The 24,934-nt window shown below is 40.9% G+C and overlaps 1 protein-coding gene and 2 pseudogenes across 2 annotated transcripts in view; 2 read left to right on the top strand and 1 right to left on the bottom strand.

Moving 5' to 3' along the window:
• Positions 1 to 3,609: 3,609 nt before the first annotated feature.
• LOC100687184 lies at positions 3,610 to 11,134 on the top strand (annotated as a pseudogene).
• On the bottom strand, positions 4,158 to 4,348 carry LOC119865473 (annotated as a pseudogene).
• A 10,245-nt stretch (positions 11,135 to 21,379) lies between the features above and the next one.
• TOPAZ1 (testis and ovary specific PAZ domain containing 1) overlaps positions 21,380 to 24,934 on the top strand; it is a 77,943-nt gene continuing 74,388 nt past the window's right edge. Inside the window, exons 1-3 of one of the 2 annotated variants that reach the window (XM_038570255.1) lie at positions 21,380 to 21,584; positions 22,097 to 22,155; positions 23,041 to 24,548. In XM_038570255.1, coding sequence (XP_038426183.1) covers positions 21,380 to 21,584; positions 22,097 to 22,155; positions 23,041 to 24,548 — 1,772 coding nt within the window. Of the gene's footprint in view, positions 21,585 to 22,096; positions 24,549 to 24,934 lie in introns of both variants that reach the window. The other variant, XM_038570254.1, reaches the window with a different exon arrangement.

The following is a 24,934-nucleotide window of genomic DNA, read 5'->3' as shown; positions in this document are numbered from 1 at the left end:
TCAGGTACAATCTAAGTCTATTATCTCTAGACCTCATTACTGGAGAAGAATCTTAGGGCAACCATTATGAGTTTAAAGCCCAGAATTTATATCAGTCTAAACAAATACAAAGGAAAACAACTAATAGGAACCAATCAAGGTGGTTGTTTTTTCATGCAAATTCATATTTCAGGAGCAATATAAAAGTACAATTGAAAGCAAGATTTTTAAAAATCTTCATGGTATTAGGCTGACCAGTCCTGGGAATAATTTCTGGCGTTAAAAATTAAAGACAGCAGTCCATATTAAAGCTTAAGTCAGTGTAGGAACCCCAACCTACATGAATATGATCATAAATCCTGGACTTCAGGTCTTAAAAAGAGGCAATATTCTCTTGTAAATATTGATTAACTAATTAATAATTCACGGGAAAGTCATTACACAAAACCTCTTTAGTGGCTACTGACTGCAGTGCTCCCTCCATGCGCTCAGTGCTGTTCTTTGATTGTCCTGCAAATGTGGCTTGAAATCGCTCTGGTCCTCTCACTCCCCTGGTATCCAAACCAGTAAATTCCAGACGAATTCGTTACAGCCCCTCACAGGGTCCTGCCCGCGCATTCACAAATTGCAGTACGTGCATTAAGATGTTACTTTTTTTTTTTTTTTGAGATTAAACAGGCGGGTTTTTATTATCAAATGTAATAATTCTACGAAAACTCAGTGGTATTGTGGTTAAGTATTACTTCCTATCTTAAAGTCTTTCAGAGCTTTGAGCAGACAGCATCTTAAAGCATCCGGTATAAACAACTCTTTTTCTGATCTTAAGTGCCAGTTGTCACCAATCTTCACGCAAAATGTTTTTTTGTTTTTTTTGTTTGTTTGTTTGTTTTTCCCTACTGCAGTTAAAGGGCCATTCCTGGTCAAGTGAAGAGGGAACGTTTGGCTCTCCATTCAAGATGTTAATCAAAGTAATGCAAAGTAAATAAAAATAGCAGCCACATAAATCTGCAGGGCATTGCATCCAAACACTAAGGACAGCAGGAGGAACTTAAGAAACACATGTACACTTAATCAAATCCTATTTTCTTCTTTGGAGTTACTCAAGGCAGCAGTACTAGCTAGCCAGTGTCTAATATTTGCACTTTTGTAGCTAAACACATAGTGCTAAACACTGACAGCATCAATAGCCGTTCTAGAGTAGAAGTTGGCTGGGTTAGAAGTTGAAGGGTCAGAAGGAATTTGATAGAATACGCACACTGAAAGAGTTACCTCTGAAGAGTTTCTTATGATCCCCACAGAAATTATTGAACCATCTAAAAAATTCAGTGAATCACAAAACTAAATGATGAATGCTAATGTCACCCAATGATGAATAAAATGTACATAAACATGAGCATTAATTTTGATATGCTATTATATATCCACAGCATACATATGAGAATATGGGCCTCCAAATTAAAATGCATGGGAAGATTCATTGCTTTCCTACTTAAGGGTATCTTATTAGACATAAAATAGCTATTTCTCAGAAAGGAGGCCTCCTTCCTCAAGAGCTCTCTTCTCTTAGAGGTTTATATTAAAACCAAGTGTAGGGATCCCTGGGTGGCGCAGCGGTTTGGCGCCTGCCTTTGGCCCAGGGCGCGATCCTGGAGACCCGGGATCGAATCCCACATCAGGCTCCCGGTGCATGGAGCCTGCTTCTCCCTCTGCCTGTGTCTCTGCCTCTCTCTCTCTCTCTGTGACTATCATAAATAAATAAAAATAAAAAAATAAAAAAACCAAGTGTGGAGAGGAAATCACTGGCAGATTGAACACATGCAAATTCAGATCTTTTATTTAACAAAAGATATCATAGAATCAAAAGACAAGCTACCAATGGGAGAAAATGCCAGTGATATACATAATCAGGCAGGTAGTGATATCTGTAATATAGACAGAGAATATGTAAATCCACAGGAAAAAACCCTCCATAATTGGCAAAGGATATGAATACAAATTCACAGAAGAAACAATAACTGACACCTCATAAAAATATGTTGAGCCTCAATAATGTTCAATGAAGTGCAAATTAGAAATAGAAGATGCCATTCTAGTCCATCACAAGGTAAAAAATTAAAATATCAACATATAACACTAAGAATATATTTTACATTGTAATTTCCATTTCCATTAAAATAAAAAGAATTTGAAAATCTCTTCATGACTAACTTCATTTATTCAACCAGTATTTATTGACTGTTACTAAAGCTGATCACAGGGCTAGACCATGTAGTAGTTACTATATGAATAAAAAGACATCTGCAAGTAAACTATAGTTTAGAGAGAAAGAAACCAGTATCCAAGCAACCTACTGCATATAAGACAGAGTGAAATAGGTACATGATAGATATGGAAGATCAGAGGATTCCCAGGGGGAGACATTCTCAAGAATAGCTGGCATTTGAACAGATCCGATAATGTTGAGCTGAAATAATATGGGCAGAAGAAAGAGGAAAAATAGCCAGCTACAGTTTTTTTTTTAAGTAAAATCCCAGAATTAAGAAAAGCCATGAATAATTAGAACATTGAAGCTAGTGTGAACATGGTAGCCAGATTGCAGGTGGTAAGACCAGTAAATAGAAGATGATTTGATGGTTTTCAGCCTAGAATCTATAAACTCCCAACCAAATATCCTCATGTCTGTGAAGGCATTTGCTTCCAAAACTTCTTACTAAACCATGATATAAGTGGGCTTTATCCTCAGGGCAAGAATGATTCAGCCATCACCTGGGTATGTTGCCCAGGTTCTTATCACCTGGATTAAATGGACAAATTGCTAGAAAAAAATAAATTACCTTCCCAACAATAAATAGAAAACTTGAATAGTTCCATGACCACTAAAGATATTGACTCAATGGTAAAAAAGAAAACAAAACAACCACAAACCCTGCCTCTTTCCCCACAAAAAATTCCAGATTCAGAAATGTCCAGCATTATGAAAGATATAACTATAATCTAGCCCTAACTATTCCAGAGTATAGATAAAAGAAAAAAATGCCCAAATCATCTTATGAGGCAAGAGTAACCTTGACATCAAAACTTGGCAAAAACTATATAAGAAAAAGGAGCACCTGCATGGCTCAGCTGGCTAAGCATCTGCCTTCAGCTGGGTCATGATCCTAGAGTTCAGGATTAAGCCCAGTGTTGGGCTCCCTGCTCAGTGGGGAGCCTGCTTCTCCTTCTCCTTCTCCCTGTGCCCCTCCCCCTGCCCATGATTGCTTGCTTTCTCTCTCTGAAATAAATGAATATAATCTTTTTTTAAAAAAGAACTATGTAAGACAGAAAAAGTATAAGGCAACCTCATTCTTGAACATAAATACAAAAATCTAAAAAAAAAAAAAAAAAAAATTCCAGGTGGGGCTCCTGGCTGGCTCAGTTGGTTAAGGGTCTGCCTTCTGATCATAATCTCCAGGTCCTGGAATCAAGCCCTGCATCAGGCTCCTTGCTCAGCAGGGAGCCTGATTCTCCCTCTCCCTTTGCCTGCCACTCCCCCTCCTGTGTTCACTCTCTCTTTCTGTCAAATAAATAAATAAACACCTTAAAAAATACAGGCAACAAAAATTAATGAATAAATGAAAATGATATTATACCATGACCAAGGTGAGTTTATTCCAGGAATGCAAGTATGTTTTAATATTTGAAAACAAATTAACTCATCACATTAACAGATTAAAGGAGAAAAATGATATGATCATTTCAACATAGAGTAAGCATTTTATAAATGACCTTGTAAAATACACAAAATTGTAAAAGCCAGGAAGATCCAAACAGGCTTAAGCAGAAGCATATGATTAGAGGATTTGTTCCATCAGATACCAATTCTTTTTATAAAACTATAGTAATGGAGAAAGTGATATTGATATAGGACTAGACAAATGAGCCATTGAGAAAAAAAATAACCTAGAAATAGAGTCTCAAATATGAAGACACTCTTTAAAATGAAAGTGCATTGCATAATACTGGGGAAAAGATTTTTTTTTTTGCAATAAATGGTACTAAGACAACTGAGTATTCATATAGGAAAAATAACTTTGAAACCCATATCTCATGTGGGAGGCAAATCTAAGCTTTCAGCAAATAATGTAGAATATTGTCTGGACGTGTGAGCAGGAAAATATTTTATAAACAAAGAACAATGACTTTAGAGAAAAGCTTAATAAATTCACATTAAATTTTAAAATTTCTGTTTAACAAAAGACATCATAAAGTGAAAAGGCAAGCCAGCCATAAAACTCAAATCCAGAATATGTAAAGAACTCCTACAAATAATTAGCAATAATCGCGCCTCGGATAAACCTCATTGGCCACGATACTGCTACTGCACAAAGCTTCTTACAAATAATTAAAACTAAAATGGCTACATGTCATTATAAATTTATCCAAATCCAAGGAATATACGAAAGTAAACCGTAATGTAAACTATGCATTTGAGGTAATGCTGATGTCAGTGTAGGTTCATCAACTATAACAAATGTACCACTGTGAGGGGAGTGTTTATAATGGAGGAGACTATGCATGTGTGAGGGTAGAGGGTATATGGGAAATAGCTATACCTCCTGCTCAATGTTGCTATGGGCCTAAAACTGCTCTAAAAATAAAAATTTATTTTTAAAAAATAGTTATGAGTCAAGAGAACTTTTTTAAGAACCAAAAAATTTGGATAAACACAGCACAAAAGAGGATATCCAAATAGTCAATAATTAAGGAAGAATGGTTCATAGACTAAAATCTCAATAAGTTACCATTGTAGACGCACCAGAGTAGCAAAAAGTGGAAAGTCTTAAAAAATAAAAATAAAAATAAAAAATCTTAAAAATGTAGGAAGTCTTATAATTCTAAATGTTGTTGAACATATTATGGTGGAAATTCTCATATTCTCCAGGTGTGAATGAAAACTGGAATAACCACTTTGTATGTTTACAACTATTGGAATCCAGATTTATCTAATAATGTAGAAAGAGCTATACCCTGAGCCAGCCACTTTACTCTTGGATCCTAAAGAAATTTGTTTACATATGCATCAGGATACACATAAAAGAATATTCATGGCAACATTTTTATGATAGACAAAACCCATATGCAAACCAAATGCACCTCAACAATAAAAATAGGTACATTGAGATACATTAATATAATGAAATATTATGCAGCAATGAGAATGACCAAACTGGAGCAATGGATGAATATTGGCCACAAAAAACAAACAAACAAACAAACAAACAAAAAAAAAAAACAGGAGGGAAGGAGGAAGGCAAAAAAATTCATACAATATGACCCATTTAAATAAAGTTCAAAAAGAGCCAAACTCTACTAGGCCATTTAAAGAAGAGGTATATATGGGACAAAACTATAAAGGAAACAACAAATCATTGTCACAAGAAGCAAGAAAGGATAGAAGTGGCCAAGCATCTCATAATCAGGCAATGTTCCCTTTATTGGTCCCTGGTGGTAGTTACACAGGTGTTTGCTTTACTATTGTGGATTAAAATATTCATCTATCAATGCTACATTTCAGAAATAAAAGCATAATTTCGTTATGTTTTTAAATGTATGTTTGGTTCTCCTTTGTGTTCTAAAGTATTTGATAAGATTTGTTTTTAGATGTTTACATGAAATAGTTTATAACAAGTAGAAATCAGTCCTTCTGCCTTTATGAGAATTTTAATATTAAACTATGAAGTACAATTCAATATTATGAATATCAACACTGAAGGGAGGAGAAGAGGGATGATGAACTCAGAATTCACTCAGCATCACATTATTAACAAGCTCTGTGCTGCCACACATTCAGCTGAACTGACTCAGCTAATAAGCAGGAAGGTGGTATAAGAGGAAGGATGGGCCAGAACCTGCTAGTCTTGAGTCAGTTAGGCATGATGGGTGGAGATGTCAAGAAAATAGTTTTTTGAGCAGGTCAAACCTGGCAGGGAGAGGGAGCACAAAGCTTGAATCCAGAAATGGAAAGACTCCTCAGCAACTGCACAGGAAAGGGCTGCAGCCTCACAAAGGGTTTTGTTATGGTGTATGAGGTGAAATACACTGGCTCTACAGAGACTCTAGCTCACAAGGCTTTTTGTGCATGGGTGGGGGGAGATTGAGTACAGAACCCACATCCCCCTTTTCTTTAGTCACTTCAATCAATGCTCACAATGCCCAGCTGCTTTCTTGAGTTGGAAAATATCTTTTTTGTTTGTTTGATGGGCTTTGCTCTTTATGAGTGAGGTATTTTGAGGCTTCTCTTATTCCCCAAAGAGTGGTCAGTGACCAAGAGAATATCAAAGAGCCTGGAAAATGGTAAAAATTTGTGACCAAAAACAAAACACAATTTTCATCTGCGTATTGGCAATATACCATGATTAAGAACTTGTTATCTCTATGCTGAATTGTCTTGACTGGAGAGCTAACACTAGTGTGAAAACTTGCCTTTCAAACATCTCTAATGATCTATGCACTAAAGTGAATCACTTCTCTGGTCTACCTTCCACCCAAATCTTCTCCCGCTACTGGTGTGCTCTTGCTCTGCTTGCATTGATTCTTCCTTTTGACTTAGGAATCCCTAGCTTTTTGCAAAGGGGCACCTGGACGGTGAAGGGTGTAGATGGGTAACATCTAGCTTACCTATCCATAAACACATCCCGTTTATACCGTTCTGTGCTTACTGCCTCCATGTAATATTCTTACTTCAACAAAGGAGGGGTCATTATCAACAGTGGTACAGGATGGGGTGAAAGGGCGTTATGGAGGCTTGGGGCTCACCAGATTTTTGGAAGCAAGACCTGACACACTTATAAAAAATCTTAGCATCTAATATTGAAAATTAGATCTCTTCCCAAAAAGTATTCCTTCACAAAATCTTGTTCAAAGGAACCAAAGGCCAGAACTCTTTATTTCCTTTTTCTGAGATAGAGAAGGTCATTCTTAGGGAGGTGATGTCTGTCTTGGTTTAAAGATTTGCATGGAAAAAGAAGCAAAGGGCTACCTAAAATGCCTAAGTCTCTAAGCTGTACTGAATTGGAGGTTCACTAAGAAACTTAGCAGTTTGGGATCAGCGTTCAGGTTGACAGGTGGAAGCAATGAACCAACATTAATTCCCTTCTCCCTTAAGGAGCTAGCAGTTCCCCCAGTGACCTTTAGTCAAGTACACCAATATGGGAACAAAATCTGGCAATAAGGAAGATAGCACTTCTCAAGCTTTCTAAGAAGTTGAAGGGAGATATAACAAGTAAGCACCTCAATATTTGAATTGAATTTGTTTGAATCTCAATTCTTCATTCCTTTGGAGGTGCTAAGAGGAGACTAGGAAAAGGTAGATTATCAAGGAAAGGACAAAGAGCAAGGGCAGGATGGAGGGTTGGAATATAGAGGGTAACATTACTTTATAGGAGGAAGTGCCTGAGCTGTGTCCATGTCACAAGTTCCCAGTTGCCTGAGTCTCTGCCATTTCCCAAATTCCTACTATTCTCGAATTCGTAAGATAAAAGGGTCAATAAATAACTTCAAGATAACTGCTTGGAAGTTACAGGAGATAGGAAGAAAAGTACACACTTTATGACAACCTTGGAGTTGTCTCCCTGTTGTATCTGCTTCCCACTTGAGGGAACCCAGTAGAAGAATTGGTTAGGGAAAATGCACAGCGGGTACTCAAGGACGGTACCTGACTTATTGAAGAGGGCTTGAAAAGCAAAGACAGGTGCCCCCTGTTGGTTTCCTGCTGCACTGGCCTCTCTGGCAGTTGAGTGAGCCCATTTCCCCCCCAAACTTAGAAGTCTCTATGCCTTACTACTTGAAACCACAGGCTTGGACACATGCTGGAACAAATGGCAGAGAGTTATTGGGGATGTGACTGGCTGCAGTGCCTGGGGGAGGGGGGCGGGGAACCAGGTCACACTGCATAGGAGAAGTCTTCTACCTCCATGGGTAAGCCATGCAAAGGGGAAAAAAACTGCTAAATGATGTAGGGTTGGTTTGTACTTTCCTATAGTGATTCCAGTAGACTTTAAGGTGAATTATAGGGTGGGTAGGCAGTAGTGACTGCGGTCCAAGCCAATCTCAGGAAAAAAACCATAGACCCACACAATGTGAATGTAGCTTATCACAATGACAGTGCGGTACATAAACTCTCTCTGGATTCTGCTGAAGTGAACAAATGCTTCTAGAGTACACTTATGCCAGGCGTCTTACAGAATCTTCATTTAGGAGCACAAGGCATGCAGCAAGTGATTTATCACCCAGGTCTCTTAGATCAGCGTTCTCAAACCAGAGCTTGCATCAGGATCCCCTGCAGGGCTTGTTAAAACACAGATTGCAGGGCTCCACCCCAGAGTTTCTTATTCAGAAGATCTGCAGTAGGGCCTGAGAATTTGCACTTCTAACAAGTTTCCAGGTGAAGCTGATGTGTTGCTTAGGGATGTTTCTAGATGTTTCTTACTAGCAGAAGTACTATTCATAGGAAAGGGCAGTATTAACAGGAGACTTATGTAGGGCTGCAAGGAAATTTTATTATCTATGAAGACTGTAACATTAACATTGCCTGAAACCACTGACTTCATAGCTGTGTACCTCCCATCGTATGCCCCCATCGTGAATACACCAGATGAAGTTGGGGTTGTGACTGCCTGAAGTCAGAAGTTTTCCATTAACCTTCAGCTGGAACTGATGACCTTTTAGGTAAACAGTCGTTTGGGAAAATCAATGCAGGTACCAAAGACTCTACAGAAAGTGTTTACAAGTGTGAAGCATTGAGCTGGTGTTTGCTTTGTCTAATTGATGTGATAATGATATGAAGAAAGTATGCATATCAGCAACCCATAGCCAAATACATCTGGGGTAAATACAGGGTTTTTGTATGATTAATTGATCTCATTTCCTGAACCTGATTTCCTGTTTCCCTGCCACTTCCACCTGTAAAACCAAGTACACTTGTTGAATCTTGTCATGTCAAAAAAGCAGGGAAGCTATCAAACTACCAAAAAGTAACAGGATTATATTTCTAAGCACTTGATAAAACTCCCAAAGGCCAGAGATGAGAGAATTGACACAACAACAACAAAAAAAGACAGTGGTAATAGAAATACTCAAATACGTAAGTCATCAGTAAATCCAAGAAAAATATCACCTCTGGAGCATGATAGAGAACAAACTCTTTTTAAAAGGTAGTTAACTGCTTTTTCCATATAGGCAGAACCACTATGTAACCCCTAGCAAGTGAGGGGAAACTTCTCTGTATAGAAGCAGCTACCCAGCTAATAGATGACAGAATAGATTTAGAATGTCAGCATTTTGCACTCCACAATGAATTAAGGCATGTAGGCATTGAGCATCAGGGGCTCAGTATCAGACACCGAGGGGTGACCAGATATCATGAGCCTCCTACTGAAAAAAAACACATTGTCATTTATGAAGATATCTTGGGGGGGGGAAAAGTATAGGATCAGGTCTCAGAAAACTCAAGAGGACAGAAAAATGACAAATTATGTTCTAAAAGTGCAATTATCAACATTTAGCTAGCTTCTGGGAAACTTTAACAAATGACTCCGTTTCTTCAAAATGCAAAAGGAAGAAGGGAGAACCCTGAAGATCAAAAGATGCCAGAACAATGGGCGGTTGGGCCGGCGCTGCGGGGCCCCAGCTGAGGCCGGCGCTTCCAGAGAAGGCTGGTGGCCGACCCGCACGCCGGGGCTGTGGGGCCGCGGTTCCGGACTGAGCTTGCTGCGTCTGGCAGGCTCGCCGCGCGGTCCCCTGGAGCTGGAGGGAAAGTAGTGGCGGGGACGTCCATCAACCGCTTCGATGCAAGGAGCTGAAGTTGCCTTCCTACAAAGGCCAGTCCCCTCAACTAAGTCTCAGAAGCTAGTTTGCTGACCTGATTGCCATTGTGAGCAATCGCTTCACCCTCTGCCATTCTGCTCGACATCTTGCTATTTGCTGGACTTATTTATGGATCCGTATGACCTCTCTATCCAGCAGCTGCATTTAGTTCCACCTTCCTGTCTGCTTTTAGGAAGGAAATTTGAAGGGAAAGAAGATAGCGTGCCTAAGCTGGAACAGCTCAACAGCCTAGGTTGTATAATTAATATGAATCTAGTATTAACAAAGCAAAATTTGCTACATATGGAACTGTTATTAGAAACCTTTCAGTGGGGGATCGCCTGCCTTTGGCCCAGGGCGCAATCCTGGAGACTCGGGATCGAATCCCACGTCGGGCTCCCGGTGCATGGAGCCTGCTTCTCCCTCTCCCTCTGCCTGTGTCTCTGCCTCTCTCTCCCTCTCTCTCTCTCTCTCTCTCTCTCCCTCTCTCTCTCTCTGTGTGTGTGTGTGTGACTATCGAAAGAAAGAAAGAAAGAAAGAAAGAAAGAAAGAAAGAAAGAAAGAAAGAAAGAAAGAAAGAAACCTTTCAGTGGAACCTCTGCCTTCCAGCAGCTGCCCATTTCATTATTATCTCTCTGAAGCAGTACACGAAACAGATCTTGATGATGGCTGGTCAATGATTTGCTTGGAAAAAAACGAAACTCTACAAGACCAAGTATGCAGATTTCCTGGAAGTATCTTTGCAAGATTATGCCTTTTTAAATTATGCACCTTCTTTAGTAGCTGCTGCATGTGGGCTTCTTCAAGGATTATACTTTGTCCTTCTCCAACGTGGCCCACAAGACTGCATCGTCTTACTGCTTACTCCTGGGATTTTTTTTTAGTGCAATGCATTGAACAGCTATTGATCGCACATGATAACGATGTGAACGATGCCAACAGAGGACAGGCAGGGTCCCAGCCGGCGCAGCTGAGTGTGCTGCAGTCAGCCTCCCAGCCCACAAGGCCGGTTCACTTTCAGCAGCCCCACTATCTCCATGAGACGCACCACACCTCGCTGCAGTACCGCCATCCTGTAGCGGAACAGCCGAGCTGCCAGCAGATGGGATCTACCACACACAGCTCCTCTGACACACTACAGACGTGACCTGCTGGCTTCCAAGCCAGTGTTCAGGGCCTCAGGCATGTGCAGACCGGTGTTGGGATGTCACTGGCAATACCAGAAGTGAAGCCCTGTCCGAATGTTTCTTATAACCAGAGTTCCCAGAAAAATGAATATTACCCTTGCATTACTCCTTGCTTTGAAAAGTGATTTTATGTGAAGGTAATTCCTGACTCAGACTGTTCTGTGACTTGAAGCTCTGGGTATTTTCATGGCTTGCTTCATCTTCTTTCATGCTACTTTTGCAGTGAGGTTCTCTGAGCACCCTATTTTGAATTGCAACATCTCCAATAGCATTCCCTGGTACTCTTCCCTTACTTCCTATCCATCACCTTATCACCTATCCCTACACCTTTTTATTATCACTTTATGTACTGCCTATTTTGCTTATTCTTTGCCCACAGGAATGCAGTCCATGAAAGCAGGTAATTTTTTCTGCTCTACTCTCAGAGCCTAAAACAGTGCCTGGAATGCAGTTTGCACTTAAATATTTCAATTGTTGTTTAACTGTCTTTACACTTAGGCATGAAATGCAGAATTATTTTTCCTTTTAAATAGTTTAATTTTCCCTTGCTTGGGGTGTTTCCACTCATAGAAGAGATTGCTTCTTGAGAATAAGTATCCAACAGTAATATAATTAGAATTATTCTATTAATGTGAGATATTGCCTTTGATGTTTATCACATTTGCCTTAGCAGTGGATATTAGAAATTGCGGAATGAGTGTAGACAGAAAGGGAAAAGCCTGGAGATGTTGAGTTACACATCCAGTAATAGTGGACCAGATAGGTCAACAGAACTCTCCAAAGGAAGATAACTAGAAAAGCCATGTTAAATATAAAAATTAAGTTCCTAGAGGCATCGAAGATCTACCAACCTAGTGAAGGATTACAGAGGTCAAGTTTTACAAAAAGATATGACTCTGAGAAGGTGAGCCCAGTAATTGGAGGACTGCTAATGCAGTAGAGGTAACATCACCAGTTATATACAACCAAATTTGATTTCAGATGAATAGCAAACAGTTTTAGGGTCAGCATATCCCAAATATTATGTGGGATATACTTTTATTTAAAAAAGTATTTGTTATTTATCTAAAAGTTAAATTTACTGAATGTTCTTCAACATAAGAATGGACAAAAACCCTTCCCAAATCTCCCTTGAATATCCATGGAATGACCATAAATGTTCAATGACTGTTCTTTCTAAGGACTGATCGGTGCCAGGCCTCACACTCAGTGCTTGGAGAAGAGAGATCAGTAAGACACTCTCTGGCTCTCAAAGAGGAATTTTTCTACCTTGGGGTCTCTTGAATCTGTTACTTGATTTTTTTTTTTCCAATGTTTTCCTATAACCTAGGGACTATGGAGAGAGCTCTCTAGTTAGCCTCCTCCTTCCTGCAGTCCTGCACAGCCCTTCTTGCAGATCAGCCTTCCTGAACTTCAACTTACCATCTGCTTTTCCACAGTCCCTCAAAAAAGAGAATTTCAGGTTCCTTGTATCCAACAAATGTGTACTCAAGCATTTGCTCTGTGCCAGGGACTCCTTTCAGTGGTAGAGGTCCAGAAGGGCCCTGCTGGGAAAGACAATGAACAAGTATACTATGTGGCAACAATAAAAGTGCCATGAGGAGGAATCTTCTGTCTTCAAGTGGTGACAACATTGAATTTTACCTGAGTCCTGTGATCCTGGAAAACAGAAGGTTAAGAAATTCCTGGGCAGCCCTGGTGGCTCAGTGGTTTAGCACTGCCTTCAGCCCAGAGTGTGATCCTGGAGACCCGGGATCAAGTCCCACGTCAGGCTCCCTGCTTCTCCCTCTGCCTATCTCTGTGTCTCTCAAATCTCTGTGTCTCTCGTGTCTCTGTGTCTCTCATGAATAAATAAATAAAATCTTTAAAAAAATTCCTCCACATTTTATGTTCCAGGAAACTGCTTACTGCAAAGAACCACCTTTTATCATATAACTGAGATAAGACTCATAGATGCCTCTCTTATTTACCTATGACAAGGTGAGACCCAGATCCTCAAAATTCCCTTTCTTGCTTCATAAATGATTAGCTGAACTGCCTGTCCCCATTGATCAATTGGAACAGCATGCTTGTTAACCAAACTTTGGTTAATCTTCTCTCCTTCCTCCACATTCCTGAACTTTGGCCCATCCTCACCCTAAGTCAGCATGGAAACTCCTTTTCCCCACTACCCCTGCTGGCCTCAGGGTCAAACAGTCTCTATTCTACTTTCAATTATAATTACCCTATCATCCTACTACCCCACACCTGGTTCATTCAAGCTTTATTTTTTTCCTTCCTGTAAAATAAAAATTATTTTTGCCTTACTCTGGAGATGCTTATAGATCCCATAGCCATGGCACTCTCCTACGGCAATAGTCTCCTTCCCATCACCCTTGCCATAACCCTTTGAACAGAAGTCTCTTCTAAGTCCAGATTTCCTTTTTATTTACATTGGTCAGTGAAGATCTCTTTTTATAGCAGCATTTGAGTAGAACCCTGAAGCAAGTTGGGGAATTGAGCATATCAGTTCTAGTGGGAAGAAACATTCCAGGTAAGGGAACAACAAATGCAAAAGACACAAGGACAGATCGTGCTTATCATGTTCAAGTGACAAGTGAGAAGGCTGGAACACCATAAGGGGGAAAGTGATAGAATGTTAGGACAAAGGGATACTGGGGACATGATTGATTATACTGGGCCTAAAACCATCAGGACCTGGATTTTATTTTATTTTTTTTCTGGATTTTATTTTAAATGGGATAGGTAGCCATTGAAGGCTCTCTGGGCAGAGGCAACTGTTTTATTTTTTAAATTTAATTTCAATTAATTAGCATATAATGTATTGTTAGTTTCAGAGGTAGAGGTCAGTGATTCATTAGTCTTATATAACAACCAGTGCTCATTATATCACATACCCTACTTGATATTGATCACCTAGTTACCCTATTTCCCCATCACCTTCCCCTCCAGCAACCCTCAGTTTGTTTCCTATGATTAAGAGTCTCTTATGGTTTATCTCCCTTTCTGATTTTGTCTTGTTTTATTTTTTCCTCTCTTCCCCTATTATCCTTTGTTTTTTTAAATTCTACTTATAAGTAGGATCATATAATTGTCTTTCTCTGATTGACTTATTTCACTTAGCACAATACCCTTTAGTTCCATCCATGTCATTGCAAATGGCAAGACTTCATTTTTCTGATGGCCAAGTAGTATTCCATATTCCAGTGTGTGTGTACATTGTGTGTGTGTGTGTGTGTGTGTGTGTGTGTATAACCATATTTAGCCATTCATCTATCAATGGATATCTGGGCTCTTTCTATAGTTTAGCTATTGTGGACATCACTGTTATAAACATTGGGGTGCTGGTGCCCCCTTTGGATCGCTACATTTGTATATTTAGGGTAGTGCAATTGCTGGGTCATAGGGTCAAAGGGTGGCTCTATTTTAAACTTTTTGAGGAGCTTCCATACGAAGAGGCAACTTGATTTTAATGAAGCAACTTGACTCTTGTGTGGGTAAAGTTAGAAATAGGGAAATCATGTTTCTCTAATAGTTCAGGCAAGAAAGGATAGTGCTCTGACTAGGGGACAGAAGTGATGCACATGATGAGAAATGGTGATATTTTGATTTATTTTTTATTTCTTTAAAGATTTTTATTTATTTATTTATTTGACAAAGAGAGAGTACAAGCAGGGGGAGCAGACAGATTGAGAGGGAGAAACAGGCTCCCTGCCGAGCAAGGGCTTAATCCCAGGACCCTGGGATCATGACCTGAGCTGAAGGCAGATGCTTAATGGACTGAGTTACCCAGGTGCCCATGGATTTATTTTTAAGGTAGAGCAGAGTTTGCTGAATGGGAGTGGAAGACCAGGCCAGTGAGAGAGAGGATTCCAGGATGAATCTAAGGTTTTTGACCTAAGTAACTGGAATTATGGAGTTAAAGCTAACTGACCTGAGAAAACTATGGGAGAAAAAACTATGGAAGGATCAAGAGTTCTCTTTGGGGCATATAAATTTAAAATGTCAAGTAGATATTGTCTTAGCTTGAGCAGAGCCCAAAGCCTATGTGTAAGTAATAGTAAATAGGAGGTACAGGCCCAGCAATAAGAAAAGGGACCAGGAAGGAAGAAAGGCCAATTAAAAAGTGTGTTATTAAGGTTGCTGCTATGTGCAATGAAAACTTAAATCCTCAAAAGTACCTGAGAGAATATACAAAATGCCTCCAAAATTGTCTGTCTGAAGGGCAGGGTACAAGCACACTTATTCATTAGCTCTCCACCCCTGCTGGTTGTCGGTTTCTCCAGGTTTGCTAACAACATCTTTCAACCCTCTTGTTGCCCACGCCCAAAACAAACCCAGCTGTCTGCTCTGGAACACTGGGGGAAATCCTAGGGGCAGAAAATGAAAATTCTTGGTGAATGCTCTCTGCTAAGTGAGTCAAAGCCTGAAATAAACTATTTGTCCCAGCCACTTGGATCAGAAGCATGGGTAGAATGTGGTGCTGGAAATATAAATCAGGAAGTCATACATGTATATAAAAACATATATAATGTCCTTTTGAGTGGGAAACTGACTAAATAGAAGGAAATTTTCTCTGTCACACTTCACTCTACCCATTGGTAAGCGTAATTCTAGTATAGTAGCCACTGTCATAATTCCCTTCTATCTAAGGTTATCCCATATTGGACAGTAAAATGAGGATTCCCTCCTCCACAAACAAGATAATAGACTGCAATAATGACCCTAATTCAAATGGAAAATTTGAGAGGCATAAATATAAGATCCCTAACAGATGTTAGAGTATGGGCACCTGCACCATAGTCATTCATAGAACAGGTATGTAGCCATATGCAGAAGCAGCAGAATAAATTTGTGCTTGCTTCAATCTCACTCAGACCAGAGTTGGTTGTCTCCTGAAGAATCCTCACTTGGAAGTACAGGAGACTAAGCAGCAAACAGAATAAACACTTAGAAATGATTCATTTACAGCACTTTTAAATTAGCTTCCTATGCCTCTCAATGGTAAAATGAAGAGTTTAGACAGTTTCTGATTCACAGATTTCCATTGTGTTCCATTTTGGACTTATTACACTGAGTAATTGAGTTCTTTTTACTCAATGACACAATCAAACGCTCTTATGATCAAACAGCGTGGAATGGGAGGAAAGAGTGATGACTCATCCTTGGTTGCTCTGGATCTGAAGCCCTCTAGCGGATAGAGAGTTAATTGAGATTCCCAAATCTGGACTTTAATCTGAAGTAAAATATTTGGTCTTTGATTTTTTTTTTTTCCCCCTAGAGGTAAAAAAGGATCACTGATTAAAAAAAAAAAAAAAACATTTAAAATATTCCAACATGTTATTCTTTGTGGATCTCAGATTGATTATGTGATATTCCTGGACAGAAGATTTATAACCTAAAACAGAATAAAAAGCTAACCCTAGAGAAAGTATTGGAAATACTTAGGAAAAAGAACAGTAACCATATTTTATGTTATTTAGACATTCATTTTAAGATAGATGGTGAAAAAAACATTTCCTGATACTGTGTCAAAACAGAAGTCTTTCCTTTCATTCTCTTTGCTCCTTCTACCCTTACCCTTAGTTACTAGGGGTGTGTGTGGGGGGGTTTCTTATCAGAAAAAAGAAATTAAGTATTTTATTTTTTATTTTTTTAAGATTTTATTCATGTATTCATGAGAGAGACACATACACACAGAGAGAGAGGCAGAGACATAGGCAAAGGGAGAAACAGGCTCCATGCAGGCAGCCCAATGTGGGACTTGATCCCAGACCCTAGGATCACAACCTGAGCCAAAGGCAGATGCACAACCACTAAGCCACCTTGGCGTCCCAGAAATTAAGTATTTTAAACAGTGGAATGTAATTCAGGAGATGGGCTGAATGAATGGAGAAAACCAACAGGGTTTCATGATTCTCAGAGATTTGTAACAACAGAAAGCCACTGCCACCCCATGAAGCAAAGAGATCTCTAGGTACCTGGTGGAAGCTGCACCACAGTGAGCCTGACAAGCAAGAGATTGGGTCTCAAAGGAAATGCAGCTAGTGTCTGATAGGCAGCCTAAGGACTAGAAAAGTATCCCTTCTCCTACAACAATGTTTTCCATTAGTCAGATCTCACCCAAAGCCAAATGACCCAGGAGAATGGAAAACACAGACTGCAGGGGCTGGCCCTGTGATTCAGAGCAGGCAGAGAAAGGGCATGGAATTGCTTTGAGTACAAACTGGCCAGGGACAGGCATGATAACAGAGTATAAGTCATACTGTCAAAGCTGATAAATATCTCAATAAGTTTGATAGTTTTCTAGATGTTTGGAGAAGTAGACCATGGATCTATAGGACTGGCTTCATGGGCACATGATCTGTGTAGTTGCACAGGCCCCACAAATTATGTAGCCAGTCCTGTACATTAATAATCTACAGCTACAGTTGTGGAATATAGAGAATGTGCCTGTGCTGTCATCTTTCCAGGATACACAAAGGATATTGGAGAAACAGTGACCCTCTAGCTGACTTTGAGGGCTGATCAGTAGTGTTGTTCAGGATCCAGGGGCAAGGGAAAAGGGTTAATAGAAAAAGGGAAGGGACCAGAAGGGACCCCCAGACTCTCACAGAGGGCCAACTCTGTGGACTGAGATGCAACCCAAAAGGTATGGTAAATATTCTGCTCCCAATCCCAAATCTTCTGAACTACCAAGTGTGTAAGATCTGCGCTAGGAAGATTGAATCCTGTTGGTAAACAACTGTGTTGGTGGCCCTTTCCAGAAATTATCAAGCTCAATAGAAGACTTATGATAATCGTGTCACAGAAGAGAGCAGAAGATCCATGAAAACTTGTATAAACATACCTAATCTCAGGTTTTCTGTGAAAGTAGTTTGGTATGACGAATTTGAAATCTGTAACAAAGATTAGAATTTTCTTATTCAGAACATTCAGTGCTTGATTTTGCAGCTACCTATGCTACTAATCTTTCTTTTATGCATTGCTCAATAGTTATGGGACACAAAAGTGTTTAAATTCCTGGGTCTATAGCTATATTTAGGATCATCTGTTTTTATTCAGACCAAATAAGCTGGGCTCCTGAATTTTTATTTTATTTTATTAAGATCTTAGTAGCAATGTTTATTTTGTAGGTAGTAAATGTGAGAATTTATATAGAGTCTCTCTTTTGATATATTGAGGTTTTTATTTAACAAATCTACTTAATATTTACAATCTGCTAGGTTCTAAGTGCTTTACAAACATTTGCACACAAAATTCTACCCATCTTAGGTTCTCCATTTGTTAAAGTGCCCTTTGTTAAAGGGGCTTTAACAAAAAGATTAACAAGAGAAATCAGTTTAATGAATACAGTGTACATCATGCAGGAGAAACCTCAACAAAAAGTAACTCAAAGTGATGGCTTAGAGCTCTGGCCTATGCGGTGCTATCATCAATGAACAATAAATTTGTTTAGAAGTGGCAGGACAAAGGAAAGCAAATTTAGGCTTCCTAAGGTGGCAAACTGTAGGAAGATCAAAATATGAGAAGAAACTAATAGAGTAAGATTTATAGATTCCTCTAGTGACATCTCTATGCTGATAAAAGTCTAGAGTCATCTCCAGTAAAGCAGAATTAATATCCTGCCTTTAGGCAGAAAGGGTGGAGAGGTAGAGCGGGTTATCATGTATTTGCTGCTTCCTAATTGTCATCAGCTCAAAATAATGTATATGTCAAAGAGTCCTATTTGGGGGTGACATATTTGGATTCCTTCACAAGACCCTATTATTTCATTTTGCAGATGAGAAACTGAGACAGAAGTGAATGAAAATGTAGCCTGAAATCCCTAAAATAGATTTTTCTATTCTGTAATTCTTAAACTGGTATCCCTTTGCTGGGGATTTTCATAAGCAGAAAGAGCCAGGGGGAAGTTTCTAGATCCTCTAAAAAACCTCCCCTACCTAAGTTGTATTTTATAGAACCTCCTAAGAACAGTCCTCTTAAATTGCTCATCCAAACTGCCATAGTAATCTGTGCATCACACCTACCATCCTTTAATATCCACACACATTGGGTTTAAAAAAATCACATTTCTTTTAAAACATACCTTCTGTTAGTCTTTGCATTTTTGTATCTGTCCAGGAAGAGATACACAAGAGCTTAAGGCAATGTGTTAGCAGATAGGCAGGAATATCTGACACTCCTTGCTCCCAACACACACATGCAGACAAATGCATACATATGTAAGAAGAAACGTAGCAGGGAAGCTTCCTTGAGAGGTGATTCTCACACTGAATCTTGAAGGGGAATATGCAGTTCACCAGGTAGAAAAGCATTAAAAAAAAAAAAATCTCCACGACTAGCATGTAGAGATGCACAGGCATGATGACACTGCATACAAAGTGCAGGATATGTGTGGTGTTAAAATATAGTTCCTCCCCAAAAAAGATAGAAGTCATAACTTTCACAGAGATGTAAAGATGAACATGTGTTAACGACTTTCTCTCATGAGACAGATTTTATAAATACCAGTTGAAATGGTAAGTCCAAAGAATAGACACATTTATAGATCAGGAATATTGAAAAGAATGTGCAAATTGAGGCAAAACTGGCTTCTTCCATTAGTGAGAGTGGAAGTCAACTGAACATCTATAAGACAGAATTTGCATGTCTACAAACAATTCTTTTGTATTGCTACCACTTATTTAAAACTTAGAGTTGTAAGACAGCTCCCAAAGAATCAGCAGATAATGCAGAAGGGTGACTCCTTCAGTTTTCCACTGAAGCACAACTTTTCCCCTACAGTGAGTGTAAGAGACAAAATTTGTTAAATATTCAGTGGCCACATCAAAAAAAGCCACAAATACCACACTGAAGAGTTTGGACTTCTTTCTGCTAGCTTTAGTTTCTGAGTAACGGAGGTTCGTGAAGGGCCAAGCTTTATGATCTCGCCAGATCGCTTTTCATGCGAGGCCAGTGGGGCAAAGCCCAGCAGCAGGTGGAAGCTTCCCCGGAATAGTGCAACTGTCACGGGCTATACCCCAAGACCTGACCTTTACCGCCCACATGCTTGTACTCACTGACCTCTGTCCCGCATTTTTCCTTAAGCTCTTCTTTCCAGCTTATCTCTTACCTCAGGCAAATGAAAGCGAAAGCTCCCCCAGAGGGATAAGAGCTGCCCAGATGATGACCTCCAGCCACACCAGTCTGAGCCTAAGCCCGGACTCCTGCTTGCGCAGACGGATCACGCAGTGACCTGCAGAATGATCGGGACAACTTTTACCTCCTTGTGATACTAAGACCTCCGCCCAGCGAGGAGCTGGAGCCTCCTTTACGTAACCTCTTGCGGTTGGAGGACGTGAGCGAGCGCCGCGGCCTGCTCCCCTTGGCTGCACGCTCGTGCTCGTGCCTGAGCACGCTCCCATGCCCAGGCCCACCTACGCTGACAGGGCTTCCCTAAGTATTCATCCTCCCCCTAAGTCACCCAGCCACCGCTGCCAGGAGTCACAGCTCTGGAAGCCATTCCCAGTGGTCTCCGTGTTGCTGAAAACGAAGTTTTCCTTCGTTTCCTTCGGCTCAACCCTGACTCACCAAGGAGCAACCCCTGCGGGTTCGGTTACACAAGCACAGAGGCACGAATGCAGTCTAGAAGGCGGATGCTCTAGATAGGTCAGATTCTGAGAGGCTGAGCCAAAATCCTAGCAAAGCGGAGAGAGTGGCCAAGCCCAGAAAGCAGAACCGAGCCGCTGGACTGACTGTGGCTGAGGTGGATGAAGTGCAAAGCTGCGTGGGGTGGTTTCTGGATTCCTGGCTCAGACAGCCGGGGGGCTGGTGGCACGCCCCCTACACAGGGAGGGCGAGCCTGGCAGGAAAGGTGGGCTCCGGTTTGCACCTCGAGACTTGCGGCGTCTCTACGGTACGCGGGTAAATATGCGGAGAAGGCTGAGAGGCAGGAACCGCAGAGACGGGACGGTTAGAAACCACTGGACGTGGTTGTCCCGGCGAGCAGCAGGCTGGTGGGACCGCGGGCCACAGCAGGCCCTGCGCGGTTCCACCGAGCTGTCGCCTAAGACGGCGCCCGGGCCGCAGCCCCAACGGGCCGTCCACAGACCCGCAGCGCAGCGGCCCAGCCCTTCGCCCATTGGGCCCCGCCCAGCCGGTCCAGCCGGCGGCGGCGCGGCGGCGGCGGCGGCGGCGGCGGCGGCGGCGGCGGCGGCACGCAGACCCACTTCCGCTTCCGGCCTGGGCCAGCCGGCGGCTGCGGGCGACAGGCCGCGTGCTGAGGGGCCGAGGCCGGCTGGCGCTTGGCACCGGGCACCAGGAGCCTTCGCGCGGCGGGTGGGCTCCTGTGAGCGGGTGCGGCGGGCAGGGCGGGCTGCCCGGGGCGGATGCGGCGGCCACTGCCCTCGGGCCCCGCGGCGGCCCCCAGGCGTGAAGGCGAAGCGCGAGGTCCGAGGAAGCGAGGCCGGCGGCCGGGGCCGAGCGAAGCGGGAGGCTGCGGCCCTGAGGCTGGGGGATGCGAGGATAGCAGGCAAAAGAGGAGGATGGTGGCCCGGGCGCCCGGGAGAGAAGAGGTGGAAAGTGACAAGTCGGGTGAGCGCGGGGCCGGAAGGCTGCCGTGAGGCGGCGAGAGGAGGGCTGGGGGCTCGGCGTCCTTCGGACCCGGCAGAGCCGCGGGGCTTAGCGGCCGCCAGGGCGGCGGAGCTCCTCTTGCGGTTGGGGGGCCCGAGCAAGCGCCGCGGCCTGCTCCCCTTCGCTCCGCGCTCGTGCCTGACCTGAATTGGCGAGGGCCTTTCCGCTGCACGTGGTGGACCGGGAGGGTGCCCAGGAGCTCTCTGGGAAGGTGTTCGCCCTCGGAGGAGCCCGTGGCTAGAATTACTGAGAGGGTTCCTGCTAGTACTCGTTGGGCTAGTGTTGGGGTGAGGCTGCTGCGGGTTTCTGTGTAGCTCCTTAACAGGAATTAGGTCCTTTATATAAAAACAGTTGTGTATTCTCATATAGCTATTAAGGGAAATAAAAGTGGATGGTTTCAGTTTCTTATTTTAAGTGGGACTGCTTTTTTCTTCTCAATATAAAGTCTTTTCTGGTTTTTATGTTTTTATCAGCCAAGGAAAAAAAAGTTACTGAAGCCTCAAGTGATGATCCACAGCCAGGGATTGACCTGGTAAGAAAGGAATCATTAACCAGTTCGGAATCTTTCCAAACAGTGGAGTGCAGTGAATTTCAAAGTATGGCTTTCTTGCAGTCTTTGGGTCAGGAAGGTTTGGTAGAAAGTATTAGAAGAAGAATTCGAATTAAAAATCTTAAAAGCTTAGAAAGCCCACCTCTCAAAATAACTGAAAGTAAGGCTACACAAAATATTAAGGTTGAATTCCAAGATGAACTGTGCAAGAATACTTCAAAATATTCTTGTAACAGCTTGTCACCTGGAGTGGAAAATAATTCCACTTTAAAATTACGTGATTGCAGTTGTTTCCCCCATTCCAAGGGTTGTAGTGATGAAAATAACCTTTCATATAAACCTGATGGTGGATATATGCAAGTATCAGAAAATTCCTCGAAGTTAAAGAAAGAAAACCTTAGGAGTCTTGCAGATAAGAGTGACACAAGTAGCGCTCCTCAGCTTTTACAAACTGAAGAAAACTTAATGGGAATAAATAAATTTTTGCTTGAAGAAACTGATTTATACCAAAGTAAAAGTAATGGCTTACTTTCCTGCCTTCAAAATGAAAAAAATAAATACTTAATAGAGGAGAGCAATGTTGATAGAAAACCCAGGAAAATGATGAAGGTGTCTGGAAAAGGAGATGAAATGATTATTGAGATGAACTTCTCTAATGTGTATAACAAGTCTGAGTTGGTGTTACAAGAAAACCAAACAAGTGCTGAGGGTAAAGAAACAGAGACTTTAGAAGCTAAAAAAAGTCCTTTAAAGGTTTTGAGAAAAATAAGCCATAATACATTCTCCCCAATGGATCATTTAGTAAGTCTTCCAGAAACAGCAGAAAAAAAAACAAGTCCTGAACATGATGTAAATGCTATGTTTCAGAAAACCATTGAGCCACTTTTGGAAGAAGAAACAAAGACTGCTTCAGAACCCTTAGGATTTAAACGCATGGAACCAGAGGAGTACTTTAAGTTGATGCAAAGCTCAATAGTGAAATTACCTAGTTATTGCCATCTTACTGAAAAGGGATCTTCACGGGAAGACTTGAGAAATGAAGCTGAAGAATCGAAGTTAGGCTGTCACAGAACAATACCGATGACTGGTAAAAGAACTTGGCCTTGTTTTTCATGTGCTAGAATATCTCCCCAGTGTTGGAAAAAGTCTTCCTTGTCAGATTCAAATAACTTTCTTCCTGAGTCTCAGGAAAGTTTTAGGCAAGATGATTTTTCTAAACACCAAACAAATCAAGCTCACTTAACTGATTCTAAATTATCATTACAAAGTACCATAACAGAAACAAACAGTGAATCTTCAAGTAAAGAAAAATTGGATTCTAATTGTTTGTCTTTAGTCTCTACAGTAGAACCTACTTTAATGATTATAAAGGAACCCATAATCGATGATAAAAAGATAAAGTCAGAGGAACCAAGAAGTGGGTCAGAGGTAGTTGCTAATACTACGGAAGATACTCAGCTAATTAATGTGTCTCAAAACTTAACAGGAAGTAAAAAAAAAGATAGAGGGAATTTAACAAAATTTAATTTGACAGTGGCTTCCCAGGATGGCCAGGAAGCAAATAACTCTATAGGCAAAACTATGCATCGAAAAGCATGCATTGCTAAACAAACCCTTGTGGTTCCAGACTTGGTTAAAATACTGAACACAGGACGGCTGACTAATTTTAAAATTCCGTTACTTAAGAATAAAACAGGAAAAAAAAAAATAAATGCCAGATCATCAGAGAGAGAAGCATGTAGTCCCCTAGAACTTCTTGACAACTTCTCTGGAGCAGAGGTAAGACAAAATAGGAATAAAGAAAATGTCTCTACAGTAACTTCAGGACCTCAATCTTTGAGAATACAAAATAGTGTAACTCCAGTGCAAGCTAATTCTGACTCCTGTGGCTGCAAGAATTCCTGTAGTATTTCTTCAAGCTTTTTAAAGCAAGGTGATGATAATAAACCATCCAACTACATTTCTGAACCAGGCAATATTATTTCAAATAAGGAAGCTATTTCTCTGAGAGTTGAAAGAAATACTTTTTCTTGTGATCGTGGGTATATAGAGAAAGGTCCTGCTTTCTGCTCTAATGAACAAGAATCTTTCAAATCAGTTTCCTCTGAAATAAGTGGTAGAGATATGACTAAGAACTTTTCAGAAATTAAAATGGGGTTTCCAGATATTCTTAAAGCATATGAAGATGATGTCCTCTTAATTGATGTCATTCAAGATGACCCAGATCTCTTTGGGGTCTCCAATGAAGGGGAGCTCTCATTTACTTCAGAGTTCCCTATGATAAACCAGGAACCCAGTGTTGCTGAAGAGCACCAATCAACAGACTCTAAGCACATGGAACTTCCAGAAAAAAAAGAACCAAGCGATGACTTGAGGTATGCATGTTCAAGTATGCCTTTTGGTGCAGATTATTGTTGGGGGTTTCAAAAGCACTTTCTGCTCTTACATATCGCTAATTTATTCAGTGATCATTGAAGCTCCATTATTTTTTTTAAACCCAGTTATTTACTAAATGCAGTACAGCACATTACTCCTGAGACCTGGAAATGTCATTATGCTAAAACTTAGAGTCAAAAACAATTCTGTATATCTTGGAAATTATAATGGGGCAGATTAGCTGTTCAGAACTTTATGGTTTAAGTAGCTTTTTAAATTACTAATATTGCTTTCAAAGTAAATTTATTTTCCTGTTTAATTATTACAAATATGTGGGTATACTTTTATTTCAGCCATGTTACTTATTAAGAACTATGTATTTTAA

This window comes from Canis lupus, chromosome 23 (genome assembly GCF_011100685.1).
Source record: "Canis lupus familiaris isolate Mischka breed German Shepherd chromosome 23, alternate assembly UU_Cfam_GSD_1.0, whole genome shotgun sequence".
Taxonomy (NCBI): Eukaryota; Metazoa; Chordata; class Mammalia; order Carnivora; family Canidae; genus Canis; species Canis lupus.
This window is presented reverse-complemented; position numbering and strand designations above follow the sequence as displayed.